The sequence below is a fragment of the Balaenoptera ricei genome, chromosome 6, assembly GCF_028023285.1.
Source record: "Balaenoptera ricei isolate mBalRic1 chromosome 6, mBalRic1.hap2, whole genome shotgun sequence".
NCBI lineage: Eukaryota > Metazoa > Chordata > Mammalia > Artiodactyla > Balaenopteridae > Balaenoptera > Balaenoptera ricei.
The window spans coordinates 14,466,980-14,493,873 of NC_082644.1; the positions used below are offsets into that span (position 1 = coordinate 14,466,980).

General features: G+C 36.8%; 1 protein-coding gene across 1 annotated transcript; it reads right to left on the reverse strand.

Annotated features, from left to right (window-relative positions):
* Positions 1-7,281: 7,281 nt before the first annotated feature.
* ADAMDEC1 (ADAM like decysin 1) lies at positions 7,282-26,446 on the reverse strand. Its single transcript, XM_059926247.1, has 13 exons — positions 26,359-26,446; positions 26,012-26,130; positions 25,372-25,448; positions 17,416-17,494; positions 15,843-15,919; positions 14,481-14,667; positions 14,232-14,291; positions 13,470-13,541; positions 12,798-12,967; positions 12,354-12,435; positions 11,509-11,639; positions 10,384-10,561; positions 7,282-7,362 (listed from the first exon to the last, which is right to left on the reverse strand). The coding sequence occupies exons 1-13, from the start codon at positions 26,444-26,446 to the stop codon at positions 7,282-7,284; spliced, it is 1,401 nt and encodes a 466-aa protein (XP_059782230.1).
* Between the last annotated feature and the right edge of the window lie 448 nt (positions 26,447-26,894).

The window sequence follows — 26,894 nt, forward strand, 5'->3', positions numbered from 1 at the left end:
CTCAGCTTCTTCCTATCGGTCCACAGAAACATTATTACCTACCCTTGACCCTGATTTCTCACTGCTTTCTTGTATCCCATGGACCTTATTATACCTGAGAAAACAGCACTTCTCTTTTTACCCCTAAGATGTGTAGGGGCACTCTCTCCCTCTTACAGGTTTATCTTTTCTTGATTATTGTCATTTGTCTATGAAGTTGCCAAAAATCCTGATTAATTTGATTTCAGAAATTAAAAGCTCTGTCAATTTTGGGCTGTCCCTAGGTGGTGGTAGACTCGGGGATAGGCAAAGCTGAGTAGCTGTGAGTAACTATCTAATATTCTGATGTGTTGATATTTGATGGTCAAGATGAAGAATGATTTTTCTAGTCACCTGGTACAGAGCGGTAGCCACCTAGAAAGGGTATTTTCTAATATATCCATTGAGGAGAGTAGATTTCTTTTCCTTCTACTTCCTCTCTTTCCCCTCTCTCTTACCTTTTCTCTTCTGGTGAGCTTCTTCTATTTTTTAATAATTTATTTACTTGGCTGTGCGGGTCTTAGTTGCGGTATGTGGGACCTTTATTGCGGCATGCGGGATCTAGTTCCTTGACCAGGGATCGAACCCAGGCCCCTTGCGTTGGGAGCGTGGAGTTTTAACCACTGACCACCCAGGAAGTCCCTGGTGAGCTTTTACTGACCCTCTGTTTCTATGCCTCCGTTTTTCTCTTAGAATTTGTTGACTATGTGATCACAAGGAAGATGGAGAAAGGCAATGTAAAAACTGATTCCAACATTTCAAGACTTCCTGAAACATGTATTTGAAAAGGAAGCTCTTTGGAGGAAACAGAAGTAACATCTGCAGTGTCTTTAGAAAGCACATTACTGAGCACTATCTGTAGACATTAGGCCTTTGAGCTCAAATTAATTTTCCAACATCCTAGGTTCTCTTAGGATTTATGATACACTCTAAGGTTTAATATATAAATGCCATCTGAATGCTTTAAGATGTGAGGTTCATCCATTTCCAGAGATAATCCCATCAGAAGGGAGGATAAAATGGTAAAAATCTAAATTATTTGTAAGTGATCTGACGTTGGGACTCAGGGCACTTGAGTCTGAGTTCTGTCAAACTTTACTATAGAAGTCTAGATAAATCACTAAACAACCTCTTTGGCCACAGATTCTTTCCTTATGAAATAAAAATAATAATATTTTTCATGCATATCTCTTATTGATTTCATTAAGAATCAAACTAAGTAAAAGATATAAAAATAGTTTGAAAAACTTACAGCATCGAACAGATGTATGGTGGTGTTTTGATTTTGCTTTGGTTGGAAACAAAATTATGCCTTTGAAAAGTAATTTCTAGATGTTAAAAACACATCACATTTAACTGTTGGACTGTCTGCATATTACCAAACATCAAAAGCAAACTATCCAGATGTTTGGTCTACCAACATGCCAATCATCTGAAGGTTTCCAAAAACAGTATTTAAGTCTTTATCACAGCAATTTTTTCCCCAAATAGTTTGATGACTCCTGATAAATTCAATGGGAAGACTTTTATATAAATTGGTTATTTGGTAATATGCCAGTTATACCCAGCCTTTAAAAATTGTCCAAATCTCTAAGCCACTTTTCTGAAGATGCTATCTTTTCATGACAGATAGAAACAGAACAGGACCCTATGGTCCTTGTCCCCCATGTCCTCTGCCTGTCTTTCATCTGTGGAAAAACTTTAGCCAAAGAATAAGTTTAATCAGAGAAGTGAGAAAATGCAGAAACAAAGGAAAATGGTCAAAGGAGACCAAATAATAATAGTTTAGTCATTAAGCATAGTCAAGGACCCTTAGTTCCTTCTCAAGGGCTACAGATAATATTATGAGCCATATCCTGTGAGGTCTCTTATAGATACTGAAACCCCCACCAGGTGGAAGAAGTTAACTACATGATGCCCAGACGGTAGCCATGACATAAGCTGCCACAGTTCCAAGAATTGGCCTCAAGGAAATGGGAACAAACCAACCCTAGAACTGAAGATTAACTGTACTTAAAACAATCAAGATGGCAGTGGTCAGACCACCTCATGAGCAATTTCAAGATGACTGTCAGAGCTGAATGTGCTGTTTCCGCATGTAGTCTCCTCCCTCAGCCTATAAAAGCTCTGCCCCCAATTGTCCGAGTTGGGGTATCAGCCTTTGGACAGGTGTCCGCCCTGGTTGCTGGCATCCAAAATAAAGCAAACTTTCCTTTCCACCAACCTTGCCTCTTTATTGGCTTTTGAGCAGCAAGCAGCTAGACCCCACTTTTGGTTACAAAATGAGAAGTTGTTTAGAAATTTAAAATTATGTAATAGGACATTTTAGCTAGGCAAGGGCTTGGGACTTACAGCCTGAAGCCACTTGGAGTTAGGTGTCGCCCCTCCCCCTCAATATACATCAGCTTTTGGAGCTTAGATACTATTAAGTAGAATTGGAAGGGGTCCTCCCTACTTCAACTCTAGTCCGTGTATTTATATACTGTTTTAAGGTGGAAAAAAATCAAAATCCTGACTCTTGCCTTTGAGGTTTATAGATATAAGCCCAAGTTGGATAGACTGGAGCAGCCCTAATCAACGCAAGTTTCAGAAAAACACTAGGGATCTTTTAGGAAAAAAAAAAAAAAAACACTGAAAGGAAGAGGAAAGGACCAGACTATGTATCTGGACTTAGTAGGTGAGAAGAGAGTGGAAAAGGGATGGAGATCATATTTCTGGGCTATTAGAATCCATTCCCATGACCTGAGCATTCTGATAACACTGATATACCCTGGACAAAGTGATTTTAAGTCACATGAGTATGACTTAAAAATTTTAGATATAAAATGCTCTAATCAGTGGTACATTGGTAAAATTTTAACAACTGGCTCTCAGGGGGGAAAAAAGGCATGTTTGCACATAAGTACATATGCTTATTATAAACTTTACTGATATAAAGGATGTGTGTCATATAATTTTTAAATAATAATAAAACATACAATATTCTTTATTGTAAATTCCATACAGCCTTTGGATTCTCACAGGATGCTTTCTTCGATTTCTGTTGAACAATTGTGTCTGTAGCCAAACTAGCTGCTGCAAGTGATGAATGAGGGTAATTCTGATATGAATATCAGAACTTGTATCTTTGTTTATGCAAATGAACAAAAATGAAACAACAAAAATATATATTGGAATTTCTCTCATTTGTCAAAGATGTGAGTGACTTTGTTTAAGTGGATAATAGTTTTCCAACACTGACAGAATAGTCTCTCAATTTTTTTGTGCTATTCACATTGTAATTGCTATAAAGACTCATTTTTAAGTTGAATCTGCATTATAAGAAACTACTCCATCAGTTTCTGAAGTATAGACAATACACAAAACAATCAGTGATTTATAGCACTTGCCTGTTTCTGTAATAAAATTCTCCCGCCAGGGTCCATTTCAAAGCTACTAATGTGACGTCACTGAACACAGAGTAGAGGTGTACCCACTACACAGAGTAGCACACGGGTATACAGACAGTCCCAGACTTATGATGGTTCAACTTACAATTTTTTGACTTTATGATGGTGCAAAAGCGATACCCATTCAGTAGAAACTGTCCTTCGAATTTTGAAATTTGATCTTTTCGCGGGCTAGTGATATGCGGTATGATCCTCTCTCAAGATGCTGGGCAGTGGCAGGGAAGCAAAGCCTCCGGCCAGCCATGCAGTCATGATGGGAAACAACCCATACACTTATAACCATTCTGTACCCAGACAGTCATTCTGTTCTTCACTTTCAGTACAGTATTCAATAAACTACTTGCAAGATTGAACACTTTGGTGTAAAACAGACTTTTTGTTAGATGATTTTGCCCAACTGTAGGCTAATGGAAGTGTTCTGAGCGCATTTAAAGTAGGCGAGGCTAAGCTACGATGTTAGGTGTATTAACTGCATTTTCAACTTAATGATGGGTTTGTTGGGACATAATCCCATCATAAATCAAGGAAGATCTGTATGAGATTTCTATCACATGATTATGGTAGACCTAGACAACAAGAAGAGCACAGGTTAGTAAAATGTAGTATAATAGGAAGTGATAAGTTTTCAGTATGTCCTTTGCTTTTGTGACTGCTAATTTTATGGGTCAACTTGACTGCACCACGGGGGGTCGTAGGGCTCAGTAAAGCAGATTCTTCCTCAAGGTTAGTGGGCATCATCCAATCTGTTGAGGATCTGAGCAGAACAAAGGGTGGAGAAAAAAGAATTTTCCTGCTTTCTCTTCCTGCCTGCCTGCTCGCGCTGGGGCACCTCATCTCAACTTCTCCTGCCCTTGGACTGAATTACACCACCAGCTCTCCTGGTTCTCCAGATGGTAGATCTGGGGACTTCTCAGCCTTCATAATTGTGTGAGCAAATTCCTCACAGCAAAATTCAATCTCTCTCTCTCTTACATAGGTAGGTAGATAGACAGACAGATAGATATAAATATAGATGTAGATATGTATTTATCTATTTATCATATGTATATGATAAATAGATATCATATGTATATGATATCTTTTATCATATAGAGTGAATAAATGTAAATATAGTATGTATGGTGTTTCTCTGGGGAGCTCTAATATAGGTTTTAATATAATATATTTAATTATAAATTTTTTACAGGCTGGTTTTTTAGTAATGGCTGTGTTTTACAACCAATACTAGCTGTCTCCAGCATGCCACTGGCTATAATCCTTGCAGGTCAAGCAGTTTTACTATAAGAAGCCTCTATCTGAGCATGAGGTAGGGGAGAAATAAACCTAAAGAAACCCTTTTTCCTTGGAAGATTTGGGTGGGAGTTTGTATCAGACCAGTGGACAGTGGGGGATATTGACAAGTCCTGGCCACAGCAGGGCTACCAGCAACCTCAGATGTGCAGCTTCACTGTAACACTTGTAGTTACAAACCCACCAATAACATGGAAGCAAGGAAGGGGAAGACAGCCGACACCAGCAAGCAGGGCTTTCTGGAAGGTTGCTTGTTTCAAAAGCTAATCTTTAGAAGTATGTTTAAGTTCCTGTTCTCCCAGCCCAGGCATCAGTGGAAATGTGGGCAATTATTTTAATTGTTAAAAAGGGTTTAGAGAAACTTCAAAAAGAAGTCTAGTCTTGTGCAACTGGCCTCAAGTCATTTCATTTTGGGCATTAAAATATGATGTAACCTTTTCCATCTCCATCACGATGCCCAGCTCTCCGTGGCAATGCCATCAAATGACCAGAGGGAAAATTGTCTAATTATGTGAGGCTTTAACGTCTAACACAGACCTATAGCGAAGCTAGAAAATATTCATTTTTGAAAATGACCACACAGAAAATCCTCAAAAAGTTGTGCTTTTATTCATTGACATTGTGGTTCATTACGCCAATAGATGAATGAAGCATTCCTTGGTGGCTAAATTCCAGTGTGAGCAATGCAGACTTCTCCAAATTAATATTAAGTGTGATGGTGAGAGGATTACACATGACAAAATTAAAAATGCTTAATTAGTCTTGACATGATATAGAAAAATACCACATTTCTAAGAGCAAGGTAAGCAGAACACTGAAGAGCAAGAAATGACACGGGAACTCTGCTTTCCTTTCTTCCACCAAAGACTTTACTCTTCAAATGGCCTTATATTTTCATGGACTATACTAAAATAAAAGTGGGGTTAAGACACAAGACACTTGTCATTTTACAATTCTGAATTGAGCCTGCATAATTCAGCGGAACATTTTGAGGTGTTTTAGTCAAAGGCTAATTTCTTTTGTTCTCCAAAGAGCAGAGCTAAACAACAGCTTCAGGGTCCTTAAAAATACATTAAAGATCAGGCTTAGAAAACATGCAGCTTCTCTAAATACATTTATTGACCTGCTGGCTGGAGTGGTAAAAATATAGGAAGCATAATGACAAGTGAAAAGCAAAATATATCTCAGGACAACAGTGAGAATATGCAAGATTCTTGGCATGTTTAGATTTCTTGATTCTTGTCCTGGCAAGTAACATCTCAATGAAGTGGATTTTTGGATTCATTCTCTGATCAAAAGAAAAAAGTTTGGAAGCCATGGTTATTATAAATTATAAAATATGTAATGATAATAAATATTTACAGAATTTAAAAAATGCTAACAACCCTACTGAAAGACAATATCATTAGCTTCATTTTACAGGTGAGAAAACTAATTAAAGAACTTGGCTTAAAGTCCCTAGTTTTGGGAAGAACTAAGAAAAGAATCGAAGCTTCCTTAGTCCAAGTCCAATTTTCTTTCCATGATACTAAATTGCCAATCTTGCCCGGTAATGGGGCATGCCCACCTATCATTCCAAGCCCCTAAAGAGTTGAATGGATATTTTTTGTGATGCTATGCTTCTGGTCTCTGTGACAGAGGAAGAAAATGGGCCTAATGTCTAGCATTCCCTGCAGAGTGGATCACACCAGGGTTTCAGCTGAGTGCAATGATGCTTGGTGAGAGAATGAATGATACTCCTCATCTTATGACCTTTCTGAGCCTTTCCTTGAGGAAGTTATAGTCAATGGTCTTTGAGTCAATTATTCCCTTTATAATCTCTCTGCAGGTTCCGTCCCAGAAAAGATTCAGGAAATTCAGGAAAGGGTGGGGATTTGTAAGAATAGCTCCTTTAATATAATTTATCCTGAACCTTTCCCCTATTTATAACTTTTTGTTGTTGTTGCCATTTTTAGATTTGGAGACTGTTTTTCACTGGAAGGAATATATTCAGAACAATTAGGTTTCCTAGTCTAACTCATGTAGGAGTGTGTGAAACACAAAAATAATAAGTGAATTATGAATTATTGAGGCATTTTGAAAGGAATAAAATTGCTAAATCTTGTAGTGTGTTCTTAAATGTTATTTTCTGACTATGCTTCAAGTTTCAATGACCAGCATTTAAGAACAAAATTTGCTCTTTAATTGAGACCTTTTTAAATAAAATTTTCTGTCTGTCATACTACGTTGTATTAAACTTATAACTATCTAATAGAAATTTATACAAATTTTAGCACAGATTTCAGCAGTCCTGATCTAGTAGATGATAAAGTAGCCACTTTTCTCATTACTATATTAGTATACACACAACTCTGAGCTATTTACGTTCGTATTGATGGCTTTTTTCATTTCTGAAACTGTCATTTAAAAAATGTAAAATAAATTGTGTTTTAGTGTATTGTAGAACTCAGTGTCACATCTTTTTTAAGTCACATAAAAGTATGAAAATATTTGGAAACAAAGAACGAAAAAAAAGTCTTACGTGTTATGGTTTACTGTTTTTTCCACAGTCAGCTTCAGGTTTTAACATACAGGTCATGGCCTCACAGCAAGGATTGGCACATTCCTTTAAAGCACACAAACAATGGGAAAGTAGGTTCAAGTATTTTTTTTTCCTGTAGACTAGGTGCACAGAATTCTGGTACAAGATGACAGTGAAATTTCACTTTTTAAACTAAATTACTCTGCTATACAAATTCCAGTGGAAATGACCAAAGAAATTTAATAATAGAAAAAATGCTGAGTAATGAAAACTACCTCCTAAAAGGACAAAAATAGAATTATCCAAGAATTATCCCAAATAAATTTGCCCACATGATATTACATGTAAGTTAATTTAAAAGTTCAAAGGACAATATTTCTATACTATTCAAACAGCTTGAAGATAGAGAAAAAAATTTTCTTAATTCTCAATTCATTTTACCAAGCCTGCATAATTTCAATAATGAGATTTGGTAATGAATATACACATACATACTATTCTCATTTATGAATATAAATGCAAAAACTTGAATAAAATATTAGTAAAACACTAGCTTATTAATATAACAACTCTCTACTACAAACTATGCAGGTTTTTTTTGTCACCAAAAATGCAAGAGTGACTCAACTGTACAGAATAAAGTAATATAATCCATCATATTAAAAGGCTGAGGGGAGAAAACAACTAATATTATTGTGATAGATGGCAAAAATTAGTACAAATTAGGTAGCCATTATTTATTTAAGCATATATTAGTAAACTATGAACAGAGTTATGCATTATGATAAAATCTATCTGATGAATAGCAAAAATATATTCAATAATGTAAACTATAAGACAAGAATTATTTATAAGCTATGTAAAGCAACTATACTCCAATAAAAATTAATTTTAAAAACTTACTCATAGGCTATATTTTAATGTAAATTCTGACAAATGCTATGAGTGAAAAAATACATGAAAGTATAATAATTGGAACAAAATCACACTTTCATTATTCATATGTGATACAATTCTTGACCTAGGAAAAAAAGAGAGGATCAACTCTAAAAACTTTGAATGAGTCACTAAGATAGCTGTTTAAGATAACAATAAAATAACGTCAAGAATACTAATAAATAAGAACCTAAATAAAAAAGAAAACATTACACATATTAATAGCAAAAAGAAAAAATTGAAAATACTTCAAAATAAACTTTCAAAATGTGCAAGAACTGCATGAAGAACATTTTATATAACTTCCCTGAAAAACTTCAAAGGCAACTTGTCTTTTAAAACAATACTTAACATTGTGAAAATGCCAGTGGCCTTCAGAGTGAATTATGAATTTAACACATTTCAACCAGAATCTCAATTGTATTTGTGGGCAAGTTGACAAAAAAAAAATACCGGGAGTTTTATGGAAGAATGGACACTGAATAATTGCTATGTAAACACTGCAAAAAAAAAAAAAGCCAGTGAAGAAATTTTCTATTAAAGATATTAAAGTGTGTTACATAGTTACAGTCATTAAAATAGCATTCCGGTTGTGTGATAATATCTAGACAGATAGAATGATTATTTTTTAAATCTAGGAAAATACCTAAATACGTACAGAAAAATAATAAAGTAGCATATAAGATCATGGAAAACTGGATTTTTCACTAAAGGATACTATATAAAGTATATATACACTACTTTTTAGATAAGAAAACAGTTGTTTAAAAATTCAGTTGTTCGTAAGCTCGAACTCTCTAACTGTCTGAGTTTATTCAACTACAGAAGAAGAAAATCAACAAGATATGGAAACAGTATAGCAGTTGGATGATATACTTAAAGACTATTAGATATTATACATCATATATATAGTAGTTTCTCTCTCCTCTCCTCCTCCCTTCCCTCCCTCTTTTTTTGTATGTGTGTCTGTATGTACTGAATACATGTAATTTACCTGCTGAAATTAGAAATACCAAGGATTGTGAACAACTTCAATGATCCTCCACCCAAGAAACCACATGGGAATGGAAGGAAGTAAGAATAAGTCTAACCTATTGTAAAGTATCACATCATTTGTAAATTTCATATCTCATTATAATTAAGAGAATATTTGCAATATTCTTTGCAAATGATTAAGTTGCACCATGTAAACTTTTAATATAATTCAATAGCTTAGAATTTCTGAATAAATAAACTCAGGCATAGGGAAATTACATGCCTTCCCCATTGTCATAGAGCCTCTTAAAGTAATGGATAAGTCTTGGGTTGCAACAGGCTTCACCAATTACTAGCTTTGTATCCTTGGATCTAGTTACTTAAATTTTCTGAGTCTCACTTCTTTTCTAAATTGGGAAAATAACAAACCTATTTTGTAGATTTGTTGTGAGTAATAAGGAGATTGTGATTATAAAAGCATTTTGCGATTGACACATAAAAATTCTCTTCAAATAGTAACTCATTTTCTTAGTCTTCAAAGTAAAAGAAGATTGCTAAGAAAATAGAATGCTTTCTTTTAGAAACCTAGTCTGGGATTGCTAGTAAACATACTATCAGAGACATTCTTTAGAGTACACTGATGCCTTGAAGGGGTCAGATTTTTATGAAGATTAGCAGAAGTATAGTAATTATCTTAGACGTTCTATGTTAACCCATTTCCTACAGTTTTGTGTGATTTTTCTTTTTTCTCCTTCTGTTTTAATTTCTCCTCGTTTACACACTGGTTTGATGAGAGAAGGCCAGCTTTTTCTATGGAGAGAACTTACTTCTAGACTTTTAATTGTTATTGCTCAACAAATGATCAGCTGTGACTTTATGTGATTTAGGAATTTCTGACTAATATATCTAGGAAAGATCATAAGTGACATGCTATAGTTAATGATTTACTTCTTTACACTGAACTTCATAAAATCATGTCATAACTGTATCCTGGCTTTGAAGTGCTTTTCAAAAGATTACTAAAAGCAGTACTGAAAACAAGCACAAGCCTACTTTTTACTAAGATGCCAAGTTTGTCTTTAAAAAGAATTTCTAAAAGAACATTTTAAAGGAAAAAAAAAAAAAGAAAACAGTATAATTCTTATGCAACAATAACTCTTTAGTAAATGTTTTAAACCGTGGATATTTTCATACCTCAGGAGAGCCACAATCACAGACTTCTCCTACTTCCAGAAGTTGGTTCCCACACACTGGTTTTATCATCATATTTTTAGGAACCAATGTTTGCAGCAAGCATCTTGGTTTTTGAGATAAAATATATTTTTTAAAATGTGAGCGACTGACTGTACTGAAATCCTTTGGGAATTTTGAACTGTAACCAGAAGAAAAATGAGAAATACCATGACACACAGTGATAAGTCAACATGAGAATCTGACTTGTCTAACTATATTACGTAGTTCAATGAAAATTCCAATTTTAGTATAAATGGACCATGTTATATGTGGAGCGTGATAATAGAGCATGCATACTATGCTGGTTGGAAAATTCTTTTCCTAGACACCCAGTTGTAGAGTTGGAAGAATTCAAATTTCCGTGTGGATTCACTTCTGTCCTAAAGGGCAGCAGTGATGAGCCTCGCCATTTGTTTTCATTCACTCATCTCGCCAAGGGCTAAGAGGTAAGCGATAATAACAATGAATAGTGAAAGGAAATAATTGCAGAATTAGAGGTTCTATGGACATATTTATCTTTCTATTTATGAACACTTCAAAAGCAAGGTATGTTTATTCATTTTTCTATCCCAAGTCCTTGCAAAGTGCCTGGAATTAAAAGGCAACTATTAATAACATAAAAATGAGTTGATTGGTGATGGGGATTTATAAGGATGTTGTCATCATCTTAATTAGATAAATATTTTTAGAAAATATATTATTTTAAGTTAAAATAACATGGTCACTATACTTATAAACTCTATCTTGGCATATTTGGAGATCTTTAATAATGAACTCTGCTAGCTGGTAAATCCTATACATCAAGAAGCTGGAGGGTGGGGATTTCCCTGGCAGTCCAGTGGTTAAGGCTCTGTGCTTCCAATGCAGGGGACACGGGTTTGATCCCTGGTTGGGGAACTAAGATCCCACATGCTGTGTGGTGCAGCCAAAAAAAAAAAAAAAAAAAGAAAAGAAAAAAGAAGCTAGAGGGTGAATTAGCAGGAAGCACAGCCCTACGTAAAAAAATGTCCATCCAACTATATAGGCTGCATCTGAATTCTTTAAGATTTAAGAAGTATCTTTTTCTCTAGGGTGACAAGGGCTCACCTCAGATATTCATTCATCACACAACTCCCAGAGGGACAGTTGGTGTTATATGGAACATCAGGCATACCAAGGACATGACCCAACTCATGTGCCATCACTCCTACAAGAGAGACACTATTCTTTCTCTTACCCTGGAAAACAAATAGAAATATCTATTACTTCTGATTTTATTCAGTTATTTGTTAATTTTTGCCAATGTTCAGTGTTACAAAAAAATAGTTTGACAGATGAAAATTATTGAATCATTGAGCTTCTTCCCCTGTCATTGGTTATTGTAAATTGTTGCATAAACATTTGAAATGATTGCCTCCTGGGAATCTAACCATTGAGCCAGTGTTCAATCAATATTTGCTGAATTAATGATGAATTCTTGGTAAACCATGGTTAAATTATGGTAATTCCATTCTTCATAAGAAGTACTAAAATACACCATAGTATGTACTCAAAACCTCCAAAAACTATTGCCGTGATGCTTATGACATTGGTAGTGTTTGGCCATATGACACCAGCATGCACTTTGTCTGACCTTCCTGGCCATAGATACTAAGGATGATTAATGTGAAGTTGCCTCGGGCCCCAGAGGGTACCTGGATTCCCTTTATGTCCCAATCTTCCTGTTCTTATTCCCTAACACAAACTAAAGAGTGAAACCTCTGAGATGGTCAATGTAAACGAGATATTCTGTTTCATAATCCAAGGAATCTTCAGTGTAGTGATCTAGCAGGAGGTTCATTTCTACTTTTATTTACTGACTCAGCAAATGTACATTGTGCTAACTCTGAATAAGACATTGTGCTTGTCTTCCTGGAGGTTATAGAACCTCATGGAGCTATATTTTTACAAACCTCAATAACGGCAACAGATGATGGGGAGCACAAGGAATTCGAGGCTGCCAGTCCTGTAATTCGATTTCTGAAGCCAACTCCACTGTGTGAAAGTTACAGGTACATTGTCACAATTTGAATCTTTGGAACCATCAGCTTTTTTCAACTATGTTTGAGATTTCCCTAGCTCCCCTACCCTTTTCATATTCATGAGGCCCCAGAAAAGCTTCTGCTGTTCTATAGCACTATAATGACCACAGATGGCTATCCCACATCCAAGAGTCGATTTTAGTGATCTGACATGGGTCTCCAATAATCTCACAGGTGAACTGCTATTAGTAGAACTTTAGGCTCTCTGACATCTGATCAGGGAGGTAGAATTGAACAGGAATCTCTGCCAAGAAACCTTTGGGATAACTATCTTCTCTGCCAAAATAGGCCTGGCCCTGTCCAGCGTGTGCTCACCTGAGTAGCTGAGCGTGGTCATGGATCTTCATCTTCCCCAGGTTAGAACGATGCCAATTCAGAAAGTTATTAAAGGTGACACCTGTGTTGGGTACCACCTTTATCTTATCACCATCAGACCAGATTTCCATACCTATCAAGACCACTTGAATGTCTATGGTATTATAAATCTGTGGAAAGAACATTTTTCTTCATGAAAATGTTTGAGATTTCTTTTTTTAAAAATTTTGATTGAAGTATAGTTGATTTACAATGTGTTAATTTCTGCTGTACAGCAAACTGACTCAGTTATATATATATATATATATATATATATATATATATATATATATATATATATTCTTTTTCATATTCTTTTCCATTATGGTTTATCCCAGGATATTGAATATAGTGTCCTGTGCTATATAGTAGAAGAGATTTCTTTAGTATTTTAGATATTTTACTGACCACAAGTGATGGATAAATGTATCCGAATTTTGAAAATAGAAAACCTAGAAGTTGCCTTTGCTACAGTATATGTGATTTTACCTTGATGTTGATCATTATCTGCTAAATTTCCCAAAACTGCTGGCCATAAGCCATTGTGACTCTCCCAGCTCCTTATTTGGTGAACACATAGGGAAGCCCTAAGCTCCTGTGTGGAAATATATGTTTAGAGAACAAATATCTTACCACATTGAGTAGGTTTATCACATCAAACACAAAGCTTCTTATCAAAGTTATATTCCTATTATACATGTTATACTGTAAAACACAAAATGCAAAGAGTAATTAAAACCACAAATTAAAGTGAGAAAGCTGATGGGGTACAGGATTTTACATTCTAAGAAAAATTACACATTTCAATGTAAATAAATGTCTATTCATTCCACGTCTATCTTACATAAGAATCTGTTTCAACAAATTCTAATTCAAATGTAAGAAGTTTTTGGCAGGAGAACAATTTGGCATTCATATAAAATTTCAATTCAAATTAAGTTGAATAAATCAAATTAATTTCAATGTTTTTAAACCAATTTAATGTTATTAAAATTTGGTTATAAAGCAGTATTTCAGAGTTAGAAGCACAGATTCTAGTATTTTTGACCATATGAATATAACTTGTAAAGTATATATAGTTTTATGTCTATATTTACGTATTATAGTGAGAACTTTAAAAAGATAACCCATTCTTTTATGTTTCTAGTTATTGTGGTTGTTTTACTGTTGCTATCTGGCATTAAGTATATTTCCAATATCTGAATATTTTGGCAGAAGATTTTAAAGGGGGGGATGAATGAAAACTATTTCTGACAAAGCAGGTAGAACAGACAAGACAATCAGGTGGACAGGCTTTGTATTTTCAGCTAGAATAGTTTATTGCTTGTGTCCGCTTGATAAGAAAACTTAAAAATTGACTTAACTGGCCAAGAAGTACTTATATTTCATACTCACAAAGGCATTATCCAGCACCAAAAAGAGATCGATGTATTTCTCAGCCTGAAGAAAGTCTTTCTTTACAAAGAGTGAAAGAACATTGTTAATAATGTCTTCAACCTAAGAGATTAAAAAGCTTACAAAGAGATTTAAATAAGTAAATAAGGGTTGGGCTTTACTCATACGAGTCATTGCTGGGTGCACCAGTATTTCATATATCATTACTGAGATAGTTGAAATGAATGTTGGTCGGAAAGCTGCACTCACCTCTGGCCTTTTGAGTGACCTTGAGGTTCGAATAAGGCCCTGTTTCCTGCCAACATTTCTTACACCACAGGTGTGATTAGCTGGGTCTAGCTCCTCCTGGTTGTGTATGAGGACAGCATGTTCTTCTTGGTCTGTGATTTTCAGAGGCTTTATCATGTATCTCTGATTGTGATGTGTGAAGTATCCCCTGTGAGATACAGAGGCTCATATTTCAAGATTGTCTGCCAGAGTCACATCCACTGACCAGAGTGGAGGGATACCTCTCCCTCAATCCCAAGCTCACACACAGAGTTTTCATTCGTAGGCCTTGCAGCTAACTTTTGCTAACTTAAGTTATACTCAGTATTTGTCAATACTAAAATAGAGCCTATTTTAATTACCCAGAGAATTCTGAACAAGAAGTACTAAGATGAAGCTATCCCAAAGAATTTGGAATTTACACCATAGTTTACTTTCACATTTAGCAAATATTTCTTGGCAGGTCCCAGACATATAATGGAAAATGCAGTAAAGGCATGTTTAGATACCAAGAACCCCAGAAGAGAGAAAGAATGATGAGCAGATCAGCCAGAGGAACAGTTTGTAATTAGTATTAACTTAAAGATTTTCTCTTCTTAGAAGGAAAATTAGTTCAGAAATACAAAGTAAGTCCATATGATGGAATATTAGAAAGCCAACACAGCTGTTAAAAATTACATCTATGAAGGTATTTTATGATCTGGGAAAAGGCTTATGATGTCATGTGGTATGTCCCAGGTTGGCAGAAGAATCATGTATATTTTATTTCATATTTCAATCATGTAAAAGATATATTTGTCTATATGCATAAAAGGCAGCAACCATGACAAAATATTAATAATAGCGATACACAGAGGTAAAATTTTATGGTGGATAATTTTGTATTTGTGCTTTCTCACACTTTACAAATTTTACCTAATTGGCAAGAATTACTTTAGTAAACAGAAATACCGCACAGACACACACACACCCATACACACAAACTTCTAAAAATTATGTTCAACCATGACAATTGCAGGGTAGAATCTTTAAGAAAATGAAACAGGTAGTTTTGGGGAGTGAGTGGTAGAGTGGGTGATAAACATGAAAATGGATCCAGATATCATCATGCTCCAGAATGTAGTACTTGTTTAAAAATTGCTAACTTTAACTTTTACTAGAACCACAGATAATGAAATGAGTGCAAGGATGATACATTATTCTTCACTTTAACCACATATATTCAACATTTTATTATTGGAGACAATTTTACCAAGATAGCAAGAAGATATGGTGTTCAGAAAGACTCAATTTTGTGTAACAAAATGGTGCTTGATGTTTAACATTTTTGCAAGTGACACTCACCTCAACCCATCACAAGTACAAATACTGGCAACAGAATCCTTTTCATTTAGGACGTGTCCTTTATAGTAGCAGTGTTCCTAAGGTTGGAAAAAAATGTGTTTGTTTTTTTTTTTAACTACAAAAATAAACATATCACAGTTGTGTTGAAAGCTCTTATCTTGAATATGTAGGAAAGTTCTTCAAGTAGTGGCTGTGGCCAGACCAGTTCCCAGAAACAAAAACATTGAGAACCTCAGTGGTTTCATGAACTACTCCACCACTGACCCTGGAAACTCTCCATATTTGGTGGCTGAGCTGTCTTTCTGATACTAATTCACACTAAAGAAAAGTCCGGGGAATTTGAATCTAAATAGACTCATGACAAGAGTGGATGCTGCATTTGAGAAGTAGCCAGGTCCCCCATGGGATCTACAGCACTCCCCAAGAGCTCTCAGGTTTGAGTGCCAACTTTTGAGAATTTAGTTCCCTTGTGCAAGCTCCACTGTGCATCACATATCAATAAAATGAGGTATTCATTTTTCCAGATTCTAGAGTCCTCAAGGGGCCACACCACCACTCCTGAGCTCCTCAGACTAACGGGTCCAACTCATTATTTTAACTAGTGTGTTAGTGGCAACCCTTTACCAGCATCCAAAGCCCAGAGAATTTATCTACAACTAGAGATTCACACATGGTTGGCGCTTTGTAGAAGCAAAGTAGTGGCTCACTTATGTAGAATGGTCCAAGAAAGCTAATGAATAAACTCTTGCTCAAAATAAACTGACTTGCCTCAGGGTCTGAAAATCCATCTGTGTCTTTCTTTCCTTTGTAAGAAACCTTGTCATCATAAACATTTTCTTATAGATGACTTGGAAAAGGTACCACATTAAGATATCACTGGCCATTCACACTTGAGCATGAATTAATTTATCAGATATTTTCCCCAGAGGTCAATGTTAGCAACAATCCAGACGTCCATGAAATGAGAGTCTTGATTTGAGAAAGGAATGGACAGTCATTCAGTGGCATAAGTCTTGTCTGTTTTTTTATAGAAACATAGATGTTTGGGGCACCGTGGAGGGTGGCTCTGAGAAACTCGCTTAGCTTGGTAATACTCTATGAATGAGTCTTTTTATATTCTCTTCCTGTTTTTCCTTGGCCTTGATTCTCTATGTCTGATATCTATACCTTGGCATTATTCATATGATGGTGGTTTAACCAGATAAAAAATTATATTAATTAAATAATTGATATACCTTTGCTGATCTCAGGATAAATGCATATATCACTAGAAAACAGTAAACAGTGACATGACCTTTCAAGTACCTAGGGGAGAATATTTCTAACCTATTGATAAGATGGTTTAGGGGAAAGCAGACTTTTGGTTGCTTCTAAAAATGCAACACTTGGAAGCCTCCTACTACTTCTATCTTTTAAAAAAGATACAAATTTTTTCATCTGTTATCTCATTGGTCTTAGACGAGCACCCTGTTTTCAAGTCCTTTAATTTTTTTTAAGTTGTCCTTGAACCTATGAATCTTATGATGTAAGCAGCAGATCCAAGTAAGAGTCCCAGAAAGCATTTGGAACCTACCATGTTCTGAGGGCTTGTTGTGATTTTCTCTCCTCTGGGTGAGTAATATGTTTCAGTGTAGTCTGGCCCCAGGAGATGCCTGTAGAGAGCAGAAAGTTGCATGATACTCTCATGGTGGTAATAAAGGCTAATATTCCTGTATGATCATCAGTACTAAAGGAATGATAATGTCTACAGTGAGAAAGAGCTGGCATTCTGACCCACTGGTCCTTTTCCAACATCAGAAGTCTGCTCCTGAAGCAAATCAAAGCATTAGTTATACCTCTTAGATCTGAGGAAAGAAATACCCTGAAATACTTTACTGATAGAAAAATTACATAGGAATTTTTCTACCTTCAAATGGATTATTTTGGGATTCTTTGAACCAAGGATATAGCCTCCAAAGGATCTTTGTAGGGTGTTGGGTCATAAATACACATGAAAGACCATTGCATTCAGGGAGAAGTTTACTGACTATTATAGAACTTGGTGGAGCCCCATCCCCTGGGATCTATCTCAAACTTGTGTTCCCTGAATGAGCATTAGATATATGTTATTATAAAAGTAATGGAGGAGAGGACCTTCAAGATGGCAGAGGAGTAAGACGGGGAGATCACCTTCCTCCCCAAAAATACATCAAAAATACATCTACATGTGGAACAGCTCCTACAGAACACCTACTGAACGCTGGCAGAAGACCTCAGACTTCCCAAAAGGCAAGAAACTCCCCACGTACCTGGGTAGAGCAAAAGAAAAAAGAAAAAACTGAGACAAAAGAATAGGGACAGGACCTGCACTTCTGGGAGGGAGCTGTGAAGGAGGAAAAGTTTCCACACACTAGGAAGTCCCTTTGTGGGCGGAGATTGTGGGTGGCAGAGGTGGGAAGCTTCAGAACCACGGAGAACAGTGCAGGAACAAGGGTGCAGAGGGTAAAGTGGAGAGATTCCCGCACAGAGGACCGGCGCCAACCAGCATTCACCAGCCTGAGATGCTTCTCTGCTCACCCGCCGGGGTGGGTGGGGGCTGGGAGCTGAGGCTCCACCTTTAGGAGGTCAGATCCCAGGGAGAGGACTGGGGTTGGCTGCGTGAACACAGCCGGAAGGGGGCTAGTGCGCCACAGCTAGCCGGGAGGGAGTCCAGGAAAAAGTCTGGAGCTGCCTAAGCGTCAAGAGACCACTGTTTCGGGGTGCACGTGGAGAGGAGATTCAGAACACCACCTAAATGACCTTCAGAGATGGGCACAAGCTGCAGCTATCAGCGCAGACCCCAGAGATGGGCATGAGATGCTAAGGCTGCTGCTGCTGCCACCAAGAAGCCTGTGTGCAAGCACAGGTCACTATCCACACCGCCCCTCCTGGGAACCTGTGCAGCCCGCCCCTGCCAGGGTCCTGTGATCCAGAGACAATTTCCCCAGGAGAACATATGGTGCACCTCAGGCTGGTACAACATCACACCGGCCTCTGCTGCTGCAGGCTCGCCCTGCATTCCATACCTCTCCCTCCCCCTGGCCTAAGTGAGCCAGAGCCCCCTAATCAGCAGCTCTTTAACCCCCTCCTGTCTGGACGAAGAAGAGTTGCCAGAGGGTGACCTACATGCAGAGGCGGGACCAAATCCAAAGCTGAACCCCAGGAGCTGTGTGAACAAAGAAGAGAAAGGGAAATTTCTCTGTGCAGCCTCAGGGGCAGCGTATTAAATCTCTGCAATCAACTTGATGTACCCTGCATCTGTGGAATACCTGAATACACAACAGATCATTCCAAAATTGAGGTGGTGGTCTTTAGGAGCAACTGTAGACTTGGGGTTTGCTGTATGTGACTGACTAGTTTCTGATTTTTATGTTTATCTTAGTATTATTTTTAGTGCTTCTTATCATTGGTGGATTTGTTTATTGGTTTGGTTGCTCTCATCTTTTTTTTTTAATTAAAAATTTTTTAAATTTAATAATATCTTTTTATTTTTTTTAATAACTTTATTTTATTTATTCTTTTCTTTCTTTCTTTCTTTTCTCCCTTTTCTTCTGAGCTATGTGGCTGAGAGGGTCTTGGTGCTCCAGTTGGGTCTCAGACTTGAGTTGGGAGACACAAGTTCAAGACATTGGACCACCAGAGACCTCCCGGCCCCTCATAATATTAATTGGTGAGAGCTCTCCCAAGATCTCTGTCTCAACACTAGGACCCAGCTCCACTCAACAACCAGCAAGCTCCAGCACTGGACACCCCATGCCAAACAACTGGCAAGACAGGAACACAACCCCACCCATTAGCAGAGAGGCTGCCTAAAATAATGATAAGTTCACAGACACCCCCAAAACACACCACTGGATGCGGTCCTGCCCACCAGAAAGACAAGATCCAGCCTTATACACCAGAGCACAGGCACCAGTCCCCTCCACCAGGAGCCTACACAAGCCACTGACACAATCTTAACCACTGGGGGCAGACACCAAAAACAACGGGAACTACAAACCTGTAGACTGTGAAGAGGAGACCCCAAACACAGTAAGTTAAGCAAAATGAGAAGACAGAGAAATACACAGCAGATGAAGGAGCAAAGTAAAAACCCACCACACCAAACAAATGAAGAGAAAATAGGCAGTCTACCTGGAAAAGAATTCAGAGTAATGATAGTAAAGATGATCCAAAATATTGGAAATAGAATGGAGAAATACAAGAAACGTTTAACAAGGACCTAGAAGAACTAAAGAGCAAACAAACAATGATGAGCAACAGAATAAATGGAATTAAAAATTCTCTAGAAGGAATCAATAGCAGAATAACTAAGGCAGAAGAACGAATAAGTGAGCTGGAAGTAAAATAGTGGAAATAACTGCCCCAGAGCTGAATAAAGAAAAAAGAATGAAAAGAATTGAGGACAGTCTCAGAGACTTCTGGGACAACATTAAATACAACATTCAAATTATAGGGATCCCAGAAGAAAAAGAGAAAAAGAAAGAGACTGAGAAAATATTTGAAGAGATTATAGTTGAAAACTTCCCTAATATGGGAAAGGAAATAGTTAATCAAGTCCAGGAAGCGCAGAGACCCATACAGGATAAATGCAAGGAGAAACACGCCAAGACACATATTAATCAAACTATCAAAAATTAAATACAAAGAAAAAATGTTAAAAGCAGCAAGGGAGAAGCAATAAATAACATAGATGGGAATCCCCATAAGGTTAACAGCTAATCTTTCAACAGAAACTCTGCAAGCCAGAAGGGAATGGCAGGAGATATTTGAAGTGATGAAAGGGAAAAGCCTATAACCAAGATTACTCTACCCAGAAAGGATCTCATTCAGATTTGATGGGGAAATTAAAATCTTTACAAGCAAGCAAAAGCTAAGAGAATTCAGCACTACCAAACCAGCTTTACAGCAAATGCTAAAGGAACTTCTCTAGGCAGGAAACACAAGAGAATGAAAAGACCTACGAAAACAAACCCAAAACAATTAAGAATATGGTAAAAGGAATATACATATCGATAATTACCTTAAATGTAAATGGATTAAATGCTACAACCAAAAGACATCAACTGGCTGAACGGATACAAAAACAAGACCCGTATATATGCTGTCTACCAGAGACCCACTTCAGACCTAGGGACACATACAGACTGAAAGTGAGGGGATGGAAAAAGATATTCCATGTAAATGGAAATCAAAAGAAAGCTGGAGTAGCAATTCTCATATGAGACAAAATAGACTTTAAAATAAAGACTATTACAAGAGACAAAGAAGGACACTACATAATAATCAAGGGATCAATCCAAGAAAGAAGACCTAACAGTTGTATATATTTTTGCACGCAACATAGGAGCAACTCAACATAAGGCAGATGCTAACAGCCATAAAAGAGGAAATAGACAGTAACACAATCACAGTAGGGGAATTTAACACCCCACTTTCACCAATGGACAGATCATCCAAAATGAAAATAAATAAGGAAACACAAGCTTTAAATGACACAATAGACCAGATAGATTTAATTGATATTTATAGGACATTCCATCCAAAAACAACAGAATACACATTCTTCTCAAGTGCTCATGGAACATTCTCCAGGATAGATCATATCTTGGGTCACAAATCAAGCCTTGGTAAATTTAAGAAAATTGAAATCGTATCAAGTATGTTTTCCAACCACAATGCTATGAGACTAGATACCAATTACAGGGAAAAAAAACTGTAAAAAGTACAAACACATGGAGGCTAAGCAATGCACTACTAAATATCCAACAGATCCCTGAAGAAATCAAAGAGGAAATCAAAAAATACCTAGAAACAAATGACAGTAAAGAGACGACCACCCAAAACCTATGGGATTTGGCAGAAGCAGTTCTAAGAGGGAAATTTATAGCAATACAATCCTACTTCAAGAAACAAGAAAAATCTCAAACAACGTAACGTTACACCTAAAGCAATTAGAGAAAGAAGAACAAAAAACCCCAAAGTTAGCAGAAAGAAAGAAATCATAAAGATCAGATGAGAAATAAATGAAAAAGAAAGAAGGAAACAACAGCAAAGTTCAATAAAACTAAAAGCTGGTTCTTTGAGAAGATAAACAAAATAGATAAACCACTAGCCAGACTCATCAAGAAAAAAAGGGAGAAGACTCAAATCAACAGAATTAGAAATGAAAAAGGAGAAGTAACAACTGACCCTGCAGAAATACAAAGAATCATGAAGGATTATTATAAGCAACTCTATGCCAATAAAATGGACAACTTGGAAGAAATGGACAAATTCTTAGAAAAGCACAACCTTCCGAGACTGAACCAGGAAGAAATAGAAAAAATAAACACCAATCACAAGCATAGAAATTGAGACTGTGATTAAAAATCTTCCAAAAACAAAAGCCAAGGACCAGATGGCTTCACAGGTGAAGTCTATCAAACATTTAGAGAAGAGCTAACTCCCATCCTTCTCAAACTCTTCCAAACAATTGCAGAGGAAGGAACACTCCCAAACTCATTCTACGAGGCCACCATCACCCTGATACCAGAACCAGACAAAGATGTCACAAAAAAAGAAAACTAGAGGCCAATATCACTGATGAACATAGATGCAAAAATCCTCAAGAAAATACTAGCAAACAGAATCCAACAGCACATTAAAAGGATCATACACCATGATCAAGTGGGGTTTATCCCAGGAATGCAAGGATTCTTCAATATACGCAAATCAATCAATGTGATCCACCACATTAAAAAATTGAAGGATAAAAACCATATGATATTCTCAATAGATGTAGAAACAGCTTTCAACAAAATTCAACACCTATTTATGAAAAGAACCCTCCAGAAAGTAGGCATATAGGGAACTTACCTCAACCTAATAAAGGCCATATATGACAAACCCACAGCCAACGTCGTTCTCAATGGTGAAAAACTGAAACCATTTCCACTAAGATCAGGAGCAAGACAAGGTTGCCCACTCCCACTGCTATTATTCAACATAGTTTTGGAAGTTTTAGCCACAGCAATCAGAGAAGAAAAAGAAATAAAAGGAATCCAAATCAGAAAAGAAGAAGAAAAACTGTCACTCTTTGCAGATGACATGGTACTATACAACGAGAATCCTAAAGATGCCACCAGAAATCTACTAGAGCTAATCAATGAATTTGGTAAAGTTGCAGGATACAAAATTAATGCACAGAAATCTCTTGCATTCCTATACACTAATGATGACAAATCTGAAAGAGAAATAAAGGAAACACTCCCATTTACCACTGCAACAAAAAGAATAAAATACCTAGGAATAAACCTACCTAAGGAGACAAAAGACCTGTATGCAGAAAAGTATAAGACACTGATGAAAGAAATTAAAGATGATAGCAGCAGATGGAGAGATATACCCTGTTCTTGGATTGGAAGAATCAATATTGTGAAAATGACTCTACTACCCAAAGCAATCTACAGATTCAATGCAATCCCTATCAAATTACCAATGGCATTTTTCACAGAACTAGAACAAAAAATTTCACAATTAGTGTGGAAACACAAAAGTCCCTGAGTAGCCAAAGCAATCTTGAGAAACAAAAACGGAGCTGGAGGAATCAGGCTCCCTATCTTCAGACTATACTACAAATCTACAATAATCAAGGCAGTATGGGACTGGCACAAAAACAGAAATATAGATCAATGGAACAGGATAGAAAGCCCAGAGATAAACCCATGCATATATGGTCACCTTATCTTTGGTAAAGGAGGCAAGAATATACAATGGAGAAAAGACAGCCTGTTCAATAAGTGGTGCTGGGTAAACTGGACAGCTACATGTAAAAGAATGAAATTAGAACACTCCCTAACACCATACACAAAAATAAACTCAAAATGGATTAAAGACCTAAATCTAAGGCCAGACACTATCAAACTCTTAGAGGAAAACATAGGCAGAACCCTCTGACATAAATCATAGCAAGATCCTTTTTGACCCACCTCCTAGAGAAATGGAAATAAAAACAAAAATAAATAAATGGGACCTAATGAAACTTAAAGGCTTTTGCACACCAAAGGAAACCATAAAGAAGACGAAAAGACAACCCTCAGAATGGGAGAAAATATTTACAAACGAAGCAACTGACAAAGCGTTAATCTCCAAAATATACAAGCAGCTCATGCAGCTCAATATCAAAAAAACAAACAACCCAATCCAAAAATGGGCAGAAGACCTAAATAGACATTTGTCCAATGAAGATATACAGATTGCCAACAACACATGAAAGGATGCTCAACATCACTAATCATTAGAGGAATGCAAATCAAAACTACAATAAGGTATCACCTCACACCGGTCTGAATGGCCAGCATCAAAAAATCTACAAACAATAAATGCTGGAGAGGGTGTGGAGAAAAGGGAACCCTCTTGCACTGTTGGTGGGAATGTAAATTGGTACAGCCACTATGGAGAACAGTGTGGAGGTTCCTTAAAAAACTAAAAATAGTACTACCATATGACCCCGCAATCCCACTACTGGGCATATACCCTAGAAAACCATAATTCAGAAAGTATCATGTACCACAATATTCATTGCAGCACTATTTACAATAGCCAGGACACGGAAGCAACCTAAGTGTCCATCGACAGATGAATGGATAAAGAAGATGTGGCACATATATACAATGGAATATTACTCAGCCATAAGAAGAAATGAAATTGAGTTATTTGTACTGAGGTGGATGGACATAGAGTCTGTCATACAGAGTGAAGTAAGTCAGAAAGCGAAAAACAAATACTGTATGCTAACACATGTATATGGAATCTAAATAAATAAATAAATAAATAATAGTTCTGAGGATCCTAGGGGCAGGACAGGAACAAAGATGCAGACATAGAGAATGGACTTGAGGACGTGGGGAGGGGGAAGGGTAAGATGGGACGAAGTGAGAGAGTGGTATTGACATATATACTCTACCAAATGTAAAATAGATAGCTAGTGGGAAGCAGCTGCATAGCACAGGGAGATCAGCTGGGTGCTTTGTGACCACCTAGAGGGGTGGGATAAGGAGGGTGGGAGGGAGACGCAAGAGGGAAGAGATATGGGGATATATGTATATGTATAGCTGATTCACTTTGTTATAAAGCAGGAACTAACACACCATTGTAAAGCAGTTATACTCCAATAAAGATGTTTAAAAAAATTAAAATGCTTTACAGAACAACAACAGCAACAAAAAGTAATGGAAAGTCACATCAAAGGTTTCAGTTTATCTGGGTGGAAAATATTTTCAGTAAATTCCAAAAGCAGCAGGGAAGAAAGTCATTCGTGCAGCTTTCTTTGTTTCACTCTTTGCATACAATTTCCTAGGGAAACATCAAACTTCTTAGGTAATATTAACACCAACTATTAGAATCTAATGCTCAATATGCTTCATGTCTTCTATGTCAAAGTACAGTATACAGAGTCTCAAGAAGATTTATTTTTCCACATTCTCTTAGGTATAATCCAGTGGTTAGACTTGCAGGAAATACAACTTACTTGGCTTTTTGTAGGCAAAGAATGACTTCTTCTCCATTTAATATCATCTGATACTGAAGTTCAGGTTCATATCTTTCCTAAAAATATTTAATAATATAATGATAATTTATATTTATGAGTCTATCTAAAATAATTATAATATAATGATATAGGTAGCTGTATAGAATAATAATTACAAATGTAATAGTCAGAAAGTTAATATCTATAATACATTTTTAAAATCTTGTTAATTAATGAGATAATATGATTTATCTATTATAGACAAAAGGCAATTCAGTGGGGCCAGGGGGTGAGGGTAGGGAGGAGACATGGGTTTGGTGGGCTTGGCAAGGAACGTCTCCTCCTAGATATACTGCCGTTCTGTCCTCCTTTTTTTTTTGTTCCCCCCACAGACTTGGAGAAACACCCAAACTTTTATTTTTTCTGAGCCAGTGTGGGAGTTAACTCCCTTCCTGCTGCTTAATTGTAAAAGCATTTAGAGAAATCCTATGCCCTCTCCTGGGCAAAGGGGAGCATTTGTGTAAATGGGCTTCAAGACTAAACTACTAGATGTTGACTGTGACATGACTTCTACTAGTAAAAAGGTCCTTTACTGTCTCTTTAGATGACAGCAAAATCCCACGGTCATCCCATTGCTTACCTCTTTGCCATGCTTCTCTGTCTGGTTGTTCTGTATTTCTCTTTTGTGTAAAATGTGTAGTTTTTTAGGACGAACTACTTCATAGGGCTCTAGTTCAGGAGTCGGCTTTATGGCTATTGCTAGAGAAAGAGAGGTAATACTGACAAAATTAAGGTTTCTGTTGGTTGGTTTCTTGAAACTGAGTGGAAGACAATTTCCACTGAGAAGGGAAATATTGAGAAGAACAAGTTACTCCTCCAGTTCAGCTTTGATAACAAAAACTTTTTCTTTAGTTTTCTCTCCCTATTCTGGAAAGATGTGACAATGATGAAACAATTCTTTGGAACTGTCAATATATTAGTACTTACCTTGAGCTTGAACGATGAGCCAGAGGGTGGAAAGCAGGACCAAAGACATGCTGGCTACTGTAGGTAGCTGAGATGTCCCACACAACATGAAGATTTTGTCCCCCGCAGCTGTCCAGTTTTATCTTCCCCTACTTCTCTTTACAAATTGAAAAAAATAATAAAGTTAAAAACCTCAGACCTTCTTTGGGAGATTGAGGAATGTTTCCTAATGACACTGAGAAGTTGCTAAGAGATTGCAGTGTCAAGATCGTGAGAATGTTCTTCATTTATGAGAGGTGTTTATGTCTGTGGTTACAGCTTAAGGAGTCACATCTGGACAGCTGCTTGGCCCTGGTGCTCCTATAGTAGTGGGAAAGTACCAACTGAGACTGAGCTGTGTGTGCATATATTTGCATATTCATTAAATTCAGCCATTGCTCATGCTGTTCGGTAATGTTATAGAAATTGATCCATACATTTAGAAAATATTTCAGTAACCTGTACATATTTTGAAAAATTGGCACAGAGAAAACAATCTGTAAAACAAGCACCAGACA